Raw genomic sequence first — 13,511 nt, forward strand, 5'->3', positions numbered from 1 at the left:
GTCTTGAATGATCAGCAGTAGAAAAAACACTTGATAGTAGAAGATATAGATTCAAATGCTCAGCTTTTCTGAGCTTTGGATCTGTGATTAAATGTAATCTTTGCCTCCCCAACCGGGTTTATTAATTTATTAAATGAGTCTTTTCCTGGTTCTGGGGAAGCAGTGGTGAGCAACTAGATATTGTTCTTACCATTACAAACAGACAAACAGGCAATTACAAATTATAATAAAGTATAAGTGGTATGATTTATCACCAGAGGACAGAATACTTTGGGAATAACCATCAGAAGCACTTAACCTAGTCTTTGTAAAAATGTAAAACAGCTAAATAAACAAATTATGATTAAAAGCTAGTAGTTCCAACCTTTCTGTCTGTAGCTTTTTATCAGCTGGTCAGTATTTAAGCTAAAGGACTTATGTGTGCATCTGTTTTCTTTTAGATCAACAACTATAATATCAAACATTATTTTAGGTTCATATTTTATATGTTTACTACAATATATAATACAATATCATATCATAGATGATCCTTTTATTTTTTTTAATTATCAGCTGTATTGAGGACAAGATCTATAAAACATACCAGACAAGATCTATACCATTTGGATTTACCTTTTGGTATATACCAAAAGGTATACCATATACCATTTGGATTTCCTTGTTAGTACAAAGTCTAGTAAAGATAACCATGAATTATCTTTTCTAAACAATTCTTTATTAAATGGCATTGTCTCCAACAAATATTTTTTTGCTGAAATGAGATAATATTTTATTGTATGTGGGGAAAAAATTATTTCTCTTTTTTATCAGTTATTTTGTTTTAATTAAATCTGTCTGAAATGACAAATGATTTTTACTCCACTTGCTTTATGACACTGTGAAGTATCTTGTAAGAACAAACGAGATTTTAATCTTTCATTGCCCTAAGTAAAACAGTGGCTTAGCCAAAAATGTCAAATGGTATGTAGATTCTATTTCAATAGTAGTGGGCAATATTTAGAAGACTTAAATTTTAACATGGTGGTTGTCTCCCAAAAAATGGTTTGCTAAAAGAAAAATTCTATAACAGAAAAATTCTCTTGTAAAGTAAACATGACTCACAATTTATATGAATACTGATTTTTCCATTATAAAAGTTAGTAGCATCTCTGTTTGAAATCAAGAAGCATGAGGTAAAGAATAATGACCAGAGCAAAAAAGGGGGGAAAAAATCCAAACTTTCAATCAGTTCACCATCCCAGTAGATGTTGTTAAAATAGGGAATAATTTTTAAAGACCAATTTAAGTATCTTTTTGTTGCCTAAGCATCTGAAGTTTGACTTTAAAAAATAAGAGTAGTCTATTGTTACATATCCCCTGTACCTTAGAGATTAGAATAGAATTTTGTGCCCAGACTAACAAACAAGTTTTTTTTTTTCCTCTCAGGAAGAAAATACAAATACTATCTATCTAAAACTAAAGTTTATGAAATGACTAAAAAGTATATGTATTGAAATAACCTTAATATTAAGGGTGTGTTCATTTAATACACTAATGCCTAATCTTCTATTCAAACAAAATGCAGAATTATGATTTCACTATAGGTTTCTGTTATTTTCCTTTGAGCAAATGAATTTAGATTCTTCTGGATAAAGAATAAATGATTTTCTTCATTCACAGTGTCAATGTGTATGTCTGAAAGGCAGTATGATTTCCTTTACATATAAAAATGGCATTATTGATCTAGTATCAGGTCTAGTATCCATATTCCCTCTGAGATTTTTTCTTACTCATATTAGTTTGTACAAATGATTCCACATTGTCACTATTTTCCTTTGTGAACACCAGCATGATTATGTGATATGGTTAGTTCATTGGTTCGAAACCTGAGGCTCCCAAGTCTGGAGAATCTTGTGAAGTTGTGAAAATTCTAGCCAAGATAAAAACACTAAGTGGAACCCACAGATTATTTTCTACTATTTTGAAGAGCTAAACAAAATCAGTAAGACTACTTTAAATACTAAATTTCTTTGCTTTTGTCTGAAATTACATCAACATTGGTATATCAACATCTGTTCAATTGTTAATGACAAATAGAAATTTATGGGTTCTATATGTCGAGTCAACAAGTGCCAAAGTGTTTGGAAAGCACAGAATTAGTGACATCAAAAGTACATCCTCTGGGCATAAACATAGAAGTTTTCTTTTGTACAAAGTTAATTGCCCTATCTGGGGAATACTAAGCAAATAATTGTCTCAACATTATGGTCAAATCTGGCAATTCTCAAATTTAATGGTCTCAGGAACTCTTTATATACTTATAAATTTTTAAGGACCCAAAATAGCTTATGTGGGTTATATCTAGCAATATTTACTGTTCTAGAAATTAAAACTGAGAAATTTTTAAATGTTTATTTATTTGCTTCAAAATAATAATAAAGCCTTTATATGTTAACATAAACAACATTGTTATGAAAAAATATTTTCCAAAACAAAAAATATTGAAAAACATGGCATTGTTTTACATTTTTCAAATATATTTTGATGTCTGGTTTAAGAGAAGACAACTGAACTCTTATACCTGCTTCTGTACTTCAGTCTGTTGTGATATGTTTTGGTTGAAATATGAAGAAACAAATTCAGCTTCACACATTTATGTAGTCAGAAAAAAAAAGAACGAGCATTTTCACATAATTGTAGATCTTCTTTTGGTGGACACTACACCAAAAATTTACAATTGATAGTTTATTAAAAGTTAGTTGAAGTCTGAAATCTAAAACCCTGTTGAGGACTCTGCCATACTCTGCTATATTAAAATCAGTTGGGCCATCTTGAACTTTGAATGAATCTTATACTTGGACATGGTTTTGGAATGTATTTATTGGTCACTTAGAAAATATAAGTTCTTCCAAATGTTGACATATTTCATTATATTATACCAAAAAATTATCTTCATTGATATAAACGCCAGACTTCTCAAAAAAAGTTTTGGAAGCGTTGGAAGCTCTCAAGCTCATGGTGATATATGTTTTCTACAATTCTAATTTTATTTAAAAGCTAGAATGTTATTCTTGGCAAAAAGCAACAAATCCTGTCTTGTTTTCCTTGAATTGACAGGCTCATTTCATTCAGTTTTGAGAAAATGTCTACCAAACATCTAAGTCTGGATAATCATAGTCTGTCTGTCATTCTTTCATTCCTTCAAGTAAAAACAGTGTTCTATGCAAAACCTGGCTAGTTCAGCTTGCACCTCAATTGCAGAAGTGCTTTTTCTTGAGACAATGTTCATCCTTTGGTATGCAGTGGAAGTATTTTATGCATATTTTCCATTTTGTCATACTCAAGGGACAAGTTTTAAATTAGTATTTACTGTTTTATTGAGGACAATGTTAAATGAAACTAGCTCTTCTTTTTTGAAACTGTTAGTTTGGTTTTTTGTTTTTTTTGTTTTTTTTTTTTTGACTATTAGTACATGGTAGTGAATAATACGATGACTATTCATACTGTTTGGATCCACCGCCTTGATTTGCACTAAAGTGCCAACCCACCATTGCTTTTGTACCATCAGTGCAAATGTCAATATAGTGAAAAAGGAAATTAATATTAAAATAATTTGACCTTTTAGACCCTGAAAGGGTCTCAAGGACCTTTGTGGGTCCATGGACTGTATTTAAAAGGACTAGTAGAGTAAAATAAGTAACCTGCCTTACGTTTCTTGAAAATATCCTAGGTCAAAATTATGTATGTTGAATCTCATTTTCCATGAAGACAGTGTTACGGTGATATTCTCAGTTCAGAGATTATATCCTTTATGTAAATGACCACGAGTACCATGCTTAAGTATTATAAATGATTCACCCTGATACTATGATCCAGATTAATTCTAGGGCAGGGAACAGAGTTCCTCCTACCTAACTGAAAACGAGAGAAGACTTTAAGAGTCTTTTGAAGACACATAACCCAGTTGTAATTTCCAGCTAATTCTGTTCATTTCCAATGTGATACTACTTCTGTATTTGGTAGCAACTGATTTATCCCCAGGATATCCTGTCCTAATAAATACATAGAGAGCTCTCTTTCAAGTCATAGCATAGCTATTGGAAGATAATTTTATTAGGGATATAATTGAGGATGGCCCATTTTTTTTAATTAGCTTGGAACATTTAAACTTGATGAGATTTCTAAATAAAAATACAAATTTTCAGCTTTTCCTTAAAAAATCAGATCAACATTACTGGGCTAATACTGACATATATAAATACTAGCTTGGTATTCTTTATACCCACCAAGCTGTTTTATTTATTTGCATTAAATCCCTCGCTTCTATAGACATAACTAATTTCCACTCTCATTCATTATTGCCTACTTTGTCCTTTGTAACAACATGTGTGTTTTGCTCTTTATTCTGATTTGATAGCAAAACAGATTTTTGAGACTCCAAATAAAGGATGGTTCTCTTATATTCTTTTCTAATGAGAAAGGTACTACCCAATATGGTAAAGTATTTCATATTTTGATAAAACTGAAATTGGATGATAACAGTATATTTTAGCTATAAATTTTGAATTTATAAATTATTTTTAATAGTTATTCTATGACATTCTGCTAAGTATCCAGGATTAGATGTTGATTTCTATTTCTTCATTCATCTGATTGTCTCCTCTGCCTTTATATATAATAGAAATTAAAAGTGGAATTCATCCCATCCTTGCCTAATTATTGAATGTTCACAAAATATGTTCATCACTGAAGTTTAGTATAACTTAACTGTGAAATGTATAATTGCCATCCTGAAATCTGAACTTGCAAATGAATTTTGATTAGTTAGCTTAAAAGATACAACTACCCAGAAATTATTAGCTACAGAGTTAACAGTTTTATAGCTCAGGTAGTCTAAAGTGGCATTTTTTTTTATTTAAAAAAAGTAATATGTATATGCTCATTTTACAGGGGAAAAAAAGAATTCCTGTATAACTACCCTTAGTAAATAGCAACTTCTAATTTTGCTATATATTCTGTTCTTTTTTTCTATAAATTCAAATATTTTATATAAATGGAGAATAATGGGAAGGCCGTGATTAAGAGCTCAGGTTCTGGGGTCTGAGAGGCCTGGTGAGGAATGTCGGCTTTATTACTTACTAGATGTGTGACTTTCAGAAAGTTTCTTTACCTCTATACCCTTAGCTGTTATTATTAAACTATATAATATTTTAACCTATCCCATTCATTTAGTAATATGAACATCTTTCTATGTCATGAACTTCTTACTTTTTTAAAAATTATCTTCTGCAATATTATTACTAATTTGGTATTCTGTTTCACACTAAATGTTAGCTGTTATTATTAAACTATATAATATTTTAACCTATCCCATTCATTTAGTAATATGAACATCTTTCTATGTCATGAACTTCTTTACATTTTTAAAAATTATCTTCTGCAATATTATTGCTTATTTGGTATTCTGTTTCAGGGATGTAGCAGTTTTTTTGCCAACTACTATTTGGATATATTAGGTGTTAACTATTTCCCAGTTTAAAAAAAATAGTGTAATAATTTTCTAGAAGTTAAATGTTTTAGTTTTCTCTTAGTTAAACATAGCAACTTGTATTAATTCTACCTTTAAAAGTATATGCAGAATTCATAAGTCTTGATTCCTATAATTTATATAGATACCCAAAAGAGATTACTTTTGCATATTCATAAATTCAGTTTAATGATATTATGGAAGAAGCAAGTTTAGCATTTTCATTTGACTGATTTCCTGGCAGACATTTAAAAATTATGGATCCAAAGCTGTTTGAAAAATTAACAACATTGAGTATGTAGAAGTATTGCACCTATGAGGCGCTATCAACCCTAGTCTGCCACTTTATAACTTTTGAGAACTTAGTAGACTTCAGTTTCTATTTCTGTAACATCCTGGTATTAAATTAAGTAGTCTCTAAAATCACCTGTAGGCCTATAATCCCATTCCTCTGAAATAAGTTTCTGTACTAACTGAATAAATATTATCACTCTATTTACCCTTCTTGTTCATAATATATTAATATCTAAGTAATATAAAATAATTTACATTTATTAATTCCAGCTTTTGCATTCCATGCTACTATGTAAAGTTGGAGATTATCAACTGAAAATGTTCTAACCTCATTTCAGATCTTTCTTACTCAGATCAAGCTCATCTATTTGAAATGGAATATTGGTTTCTTTTGGTATCCACTAGAGTTCTATTCAAGTTATAGGAAGATAGGACAGTAAGATCTGTAGAAATACAAGAAATAGTGAAATTAAGAACACCAACCATTCAGTTTAATTTAAAAGTTTTAATTTCTATAAATTGATTTTTAATGGTTTAGGGCATGTTTTGCACAAAAAGCAGCTGAACAAAATTACGTGTCTCACTTATGACTTTAATACAGAGCATATCCCAAACTAAAATAGTCTCTAGATCTTTTTATTGTAAAAAGATATATATTCTAAAACTGATCATGTATTTTCTCACCCACAACTTCAGGATTATCTGCTCTCCCTACTCATTCGGTTTTTATTAACGACGGAACAATACGTTAATTCAGAAAATTATTCAATGAATATTTTTAGTGCATATTATGTCAAAATTATGCTAGGTGTTGGGAATATGGTGTAAAGCAGTATAAAGACTTACTGACCCTGCCCTCAAGGACCTTATAGTGGAGCTGAAAATGAAAAAAAAAAAAAAATTACAAGAAATCTATCAGATAAAGAGTTGATAGATAGTATTCCTATTCACACTAGTAGGAATATAAATTTGTGTAACCTTCAAGTGAACAACTATATATACATATATATATATATATATATATATATATATATATATATATACACACACACGTATATATAGCCTTAAATTTTTTCTTACATTATAAAAAAAAAAATTTTCTTACATTATAATCAATCATAGTTACCAGAAGTTTATCCAGTGGAAATTATCAAAGAAGCCATCAAAGACTTATGTACAAAATTATTTATCATAACATTATTCATATTCATGAAAACTTAGAACCAACATTAATGTCTATGATTAAATAACTTATAGTACATACATATATCAGTTATTTATATAACCTAAAAAATCATATCTTTTAGAATAATGACATAGGAAAATGCTCAAAAAAAAAACATATGGCTAGAAAAATTAGTAAACAGTACTGCTCAGGGACAGAATTACAAGTTATTTTATAACATATATGTTGTTTTCAACCAGAAAAGTAAAAATGTTTGTTTGGTTATTTAAATAAAATCTGGTGATAAGAGAGATGTCTTGCTTAGTTTCAGATTTATAAAAAGTATTCATAAAACCAACTATTTATTTGTTTATACCAGAGCATTTTTATATCTAGGCTAAGCCATTCTATTCTTAATCTTGCTGGGTAGAAAATTGTATCATATTTCAGTGTAAGTTTGAAAATAAATTTTTTTGTTTCATATACAAATAATAAATAATTCTTAATAACAGGCACTGTACTATTTAAAAGTTATTTCGAAGTGCGTAATAACTCTTTTATACCACACCATTGATGGCTTTATAATTTCTTTCAGAGAGATAAAAAATTTGGAAAAAACATGAATTGCATTATGCTCTGGCAGGAAATAACTTGCTTAATAATCTAATTTTGTATAGATTGTTTTGGAATCAAAGCTATTATAGAAACTTAAAGATCAAAATTTAAATCCATAATAAACTATAAATAAATCATTTCAAATGTTAATATACCATAAGAAATCAGATCCTTGAAAATAAAGGATATCCTAAGGATAAAAATTTTTTTAGGGAAGAGGTTGGTGGATCTGTGTCTTGCTAACAAGATTCTGATTTTTGATTTCTCATTTCTTCATTAACCTTTGCAGCCTCTTATTGGTTTAATTTATAACCATATTGCTTTTCTCCAGAAATGCATTGAAGTATTTCTTTTTCCTTGACACATAATTATAACTTATCTTACTTACATTTCTTCCTTCCCTCTTTTTTACTTTACCACAGTAAATCACATATGAAACCAAATTGTTTTATGATGAAACAACAGAGCTGAAATGCAGTGAATTGAACTATTAACTAGATCCTAAAAAATATTTCTTTACAAGAGTGTGTTTACATTTTGAGCTCTAAAGTAAAACATTTTTAAAAATTTCCAAATCATAACTACCAGAAACAATCTATAACTGTACCAATATATACTGAGTGGTATTGGTTAAAAGATAATTTCTAAGACAGAAGTTTTATTTCCTCTCAATGATACCCATACTTTAAAAAGTAGCAAAATAAAGTAGGGTTAGAAATATTTGTTTCTCGGGGTAGTTCTGAACGTAAATTAGGTAATTCTAAAAATACAGCACTTCAGTTACTAGGACAAAAAAAAAGGAAATATGTTTAATCTATGCAGTTTTAATTCAAGTCAATATAAAATATATCATGAGAAAAAGAGGGAAGAACTACATTAGGCATTCCATAAAAAGTCCATAAAAGTCTAAGTCCATAAAAGTCTAAGTTTAATGAAAAGACCTGAGAAAGAATTTAAGAGTAGCTGAGCTTTTTTTAATTGATGTGTCTTCAGAAAGCCCCTAACCTCCCTAAATCGGAGTTCAAACCCAGAAAATATAAAATCTTTTCTCAAATTTTTTCACAAATCTATAGTAACTAAAGAGAAGTGTGAATACATACACCCAGGGATACGGGCATATAACAATACGGTTTTTACAAGCCTAAAATGTCTTTCAAGTTTTATATTTTATTTTAAAAATTAATATAAAGTTGGGTTTCTTTGCTGAAATCTACATATTTGCTTTAATACAAATATAACATTTACAACTACTTATTGTTGGCAAGAGAGGTAAAGGTGGGATGGGGTAATTTTCTATCTTGTTAACAGTGGAAATGATCTTACAGTGAACTCAGGTTTGGAGAATTGGACTAAATCAAAGGTAATCAACAACCCATATTGTATTAGCATCCAGACAGTTTCTTCTGTTGCATGATATTTCTAGAATTCAAACTCATAAAAAAAGGTAAATACAAATAGCAGAGTCATTTCACTGCTTTTACACGCCACATCCTGGTAATTGATCCTTGTGGATAGATTCCTCAGTAATTAATCTCTGAAGAAAGATTCCCAGAAGTTTGCAAAAGAGGTGATACATTGCAATATTTTCAGACTATTTTCAATAGATATTTTGTTAAATACATTCTATCTGAGAGGCTCAATAGAAAATTGAAATGTTTTTGATCCTCTGATTTATATCTTTTGAAATCTCAGTGAAACGCTTATAAAAAGGTTTTCTTCAGGGTAGAAAAATTATTAGGGATAACATTTTTTGTTTTACTACTTTTTAATTTTTAATATGTATACACTAATAATATCAACCAATCATAATCCCCACAATTCTTTCCATCCAATTGTGAAACTTCATTTATGTTGCAGTGATCCTATATATAATATAAATATTTGCAGTTTACTCCTCTTAGTTACTACTGATGCAAAATGTTTAGCCTCGTAGGCAAATATACGTAAAATTAGCTAATGATGTGAGGCTCTTACAATTATCGTGAAGACTAAAGTAATTTATTTCATCCAAATGATAATCTTTTGTGATTACTTTTAAATTATTATCAAAGAAAAATGGCAGTCAGGCATTTGGATTAGCTATGAATTTCTTTCATTTATACTACTCCAGCAACTGATGATCAAGGGTTGACTAGAATAAATGAGAGTATTAAACTTTAAGATCTATTGATGTGACTTTTCTCTAGTTCTCAAATTTTAGTTTATGAGACATACTTTTAAAAATTCTTTCTGAAGTTTTTCAGTATTAGCTATTATACCTGGTTCAGTAGCCACAAAAATAATCACATGACACTTGAATTACAACCACTCTGGCTTTGATAATAACCACATTGGTTTTCTGAAGTCTTCCTCTTGTGATAGTCTAAATTTACAAAGTCAGACTTATATACAGAAAATTGATGTCAAGCATTGACAGTTGAGCTGTCTACTCCCCAAAATCTTTGTTTAAATTGGTATTATAGTCTATTTTTTACATTTAGAGTTCACGGGTGGCTATCCTTTCTTATAACTCATTAAGTTTTGGTAATTGCACTTGCATTTGGAACTGAAATGGTTGAGGAAAAATTTCTTCCATAAATAAATACAGTAACATAAAATTTCTTCCATCAATGGAGAAACAGATACAAGTCAGGCAGAGGCATATATATACATACACATCTTCTTATAAGCATCAATTGTTTTCCAGCCCTTTTATTTCCACGCCTATAAAGGGAATACAACCTTAAACTAGAAGTCAGGAACTGTGGGTATTGTTCCTAGATTTGTTATTAACAAATAACCTTGAAGAAGATACTTCATGTTGCCGGAATTGATGTAATTTTAAGCCTTCTAGAAATAAAACACTGTATAGAAAATGGTATTCACTTGTTACTGGGTAACAGTTCTGAAAGTCTTCATAGCTTCTAAAAGTGTTCAGAAAGCAGCATGGGGCATTAGAATTTATATTTTTATAGGAAATTACCTAGTTTATAATCAAGATATTGTGAGTCTCCACTTAAAATGGGAAACAGCTTTTGGTATAAAGATATTCTCTAAGACCAAAGAAAATAGCACAAGAGAAGGACTAGATATTATAAGTACCCTGCCCATTCAGAAGCCCTCTCTTACAGTGTTGCCATTCTAATTAGTATTCATTGTTTCTAATTTTGAGAATTCTGTTTGACCAAGAAGAATGAGCATTGGTGATTATCTTTTGTGTATAATCTTTAGTTAATGCTGAAGCATTAGTAAAAACTATATCAAGTAAAACCAAAAGTTGATATAATTCTTATGTACCATGATGCTTTTTTGCAAAATGAAAATTCCATTTTCTCAGTATTATTCCTTCCATATGCTATCAGTGGTGTCCTAAAAGGGGTAAAACAATCTACAGCCTGACTCCAGGAAATAGAATTTTATAGCATGGTCAGGTGTCTTATTTTTCCTGAAGACTTTAACACTTGGAACCTGGCATCACATCGATGCTTCCTCTACCATCTCCCAAAACAAACACACACACACACACACACACACACACACACACACACACACACACACACACGAGCATCTAGCCAGCATAGCTAACTTGACCTATGTTGGTCTGAATGGAGACCATCATTCTGCACGCATAGGAACCCATAGTGTAAAAACACTTGGTCTGAAGCTTCCTCACCCTTCATCTCTACTTTTTTTTGTTTATCTTCCTCTCTAACCAATTAGTTCTTGTTACAGCTCTATAAAAAAGCAAAAAAAAAAAAAAAAAATTCTAATTTGTACCTCATCAAATGAAACACTTTGTGTTGAGAATCTTCCTTTTCTCATTTAAAGTGAAACCAGTTTTTAAAATGGCAGTTTTAGTTTTCTCTATCTTATCCAAGAGGAAAATTTAACTGAAATAACAGACAGTTTTGAGGGAGCGGATGTATTTAACATTGGTCTGGCATTAAAATTTTCTGGTTGGGCAGCACAATTGTTTAATTGGGAATCTCAGTTACAGCTGAACAACCTCAGCACTTGGGTCAGCAAGCAGAGGAGCGTCACTCTGTCACCTACCAAGAATGGTGCTTGTTAGAACTGATCTTTCCAGTTAGGGAACACTCATGTTTCTAGTCATACCATTGATGTTTCTGATATTATAATGGAATAAACACTATAACCCTTAAAGAGACAAAGTTCTCTGCATAGGTATATTTGTAATTTTTTGTTTTTCGTAAACCAAATGCAAATGTAACACTACTCCAGAAACTGCTACATCAGAAGTCCCCAAGATAACCAAAAGTAAGTGCCCGTTTCCTAATCTCAGGAATAGTGCTATAATAAAGACTGAATTCTAGTAACCAGCCTATTTGCAGAGCATGTCATATAGCCTCTGGGTTAGTTAACTCCTTGGCATCCTAAGAGGTACCTCGAAGAGTCGATTGATGTTTTGCATGTATTACTAATGTGTAGAAAATTTTTTAAGTTCACTTTTTCTTTATTCTGTCTTTTTTACCCATCTTCCCTCATTGTAGCAAATTAGACGGCCGGATGAAAGCAAAGGAGTTGCTAGTAGAGTTGGATCCCTCAAAGTAAATATGTTTCTAACATTTTTTTGGCAAGATTTCGTCTATAGCCTACACTTCTTCCTTTTTGGAGGGTGGTGGGAGGAAGGGGGCTTTTTCCATTTTTCACCATCCCATTTTTTTATTTTAATATTTTTATTGGCTGTTGGGTCATTTTTTTTGTTTGTTTCAGCTGCACATAGAGCAACCAGCTGAAGGCAAGCTGCCAAATAACTAGCTTTGAATGGCACCACAAACAAGAGAAAGGGCAACTGTCTCATTACAGGTGCCTATAATTTGGGGTTCTAGAGTAAACCGTTCCTCTGATTGATGTCACTGACTATGTGTTAAGTTCCTCTTACACAGAGAACTAATATTTATTTTCAGAATATTATCTCCCCTTTTTGCTTTTTTTTATAAAAAGTAACTAAATTTTATTTTAGTGTCATTACCATTTGTAGTTCATACCAGAAAAATAACTATTATGAGATAGTAACATTTGTTATATATAATGAATCTTAAGAATTAGAAAAGGAATTTATATGATGCTGGTGTAATGGGCTCATGTATAGCTAATAGTATTTAAACACTTTTAATCCCATTTGGTTTTTTTTTCAATTAAAAAATTTATATAACAATCAGTGGAAACTAATATATATCCAAATGTTTGCCCATTTGTGTATGTAATCTGCTAATACACAGCTTAAAGATTTCTGATCTGATGGTCCCATTTGCTAGTTCTTAAATATCTATTTGGTCAATATATCTTGGGCACTCGATACTCTAACATTCAATCACAATGAAAAGGTAAGCCAGTTATCACCCTTTAGCAACAAAGACATAGTAATTGATCACTTTTAATGCTGCCACCATAAATGCAAGGTAGAAAATTTGCTGAATTTTAAAAATGTGCAGAGGAATTTCCCCCCAAATTAACCACTACTTGTATCTCTCAGTCCCATTTGTACTAACGGCATTAGTAACTGTTAATCAAAATGACAGACAGTTCACTGCATTGGGATGTCTCAAAATTCAATTAACTACCTTAAGGCCTAATATTAAGTCAATTCAAAATTTTATACACCTCCCCTTCATTTTCATTTAACAATTTATGAAGCACTAATTTCTGCACTCCTTCTTCTCCTTGCCTCTTCTGCCTTCTTAATTTTACTTTTTTTGTTGTCGTTTATTTATTTGTGTGTGTGCACACACATGAGTGCACATGGATGAAGGTGTGTCTGTATGTTTGTGTCCTTTATTCCAGACAAGCCATCTTCTCTGTTTCTGACACTGCTGTATACTGGGTAGTGATTTGTTGTGGGGGGTTTTTTGTTTGGTTGGTTGGGTTTTTTTATGTTTTTTTCACTAAGGATAACGAGAGGGGATGGGAAGTGTTGATTATATGCCTGTT

At 30.8% G+C, this 13,511-nt stretch overlaps 1 protein-coding gene across 3 annotated transcripts in view; it reads left to right on the forward strand.

Annotated features, from left to right (window-relative positions):
* Positions 1-13,511, forward strand: part of GPHN (gephyrin) — a 611,925-nt gene that overhangs the window by 404,506 nt on the left and 193,908 nt on the right. The window contains exon 9 of one of the 3 annotated variants that reach the window (XM_042943540.1): positions 12,071-12,127. The exons of the other annotated variants lie outside the window; for them this stretch is intronic. Within the exon in view, the coding sequence (XP_042799474.1) occupies positions 12,071-12,127 (57 nt within the window). The remainder of the gene's footprint in view (positions 1-12,070; positions 12,128-13,511) is intronic. 3 annotated transcript variants of the gene reach the window in all.

Source organism: Panthera leo, chromosome B3, assembly GCF_018350215.1.
Source record: "Panthera leo isolate Ple1 chromosome B3, P.leo_Ple1_pat1.1, whole genome shotgun sequence".
NCBI classification, from domain to species: Eukaryota; Metazoa; Chordata; class Mammalia; order Carnivora; family Felidae; genus Panthera; species Panthera leo.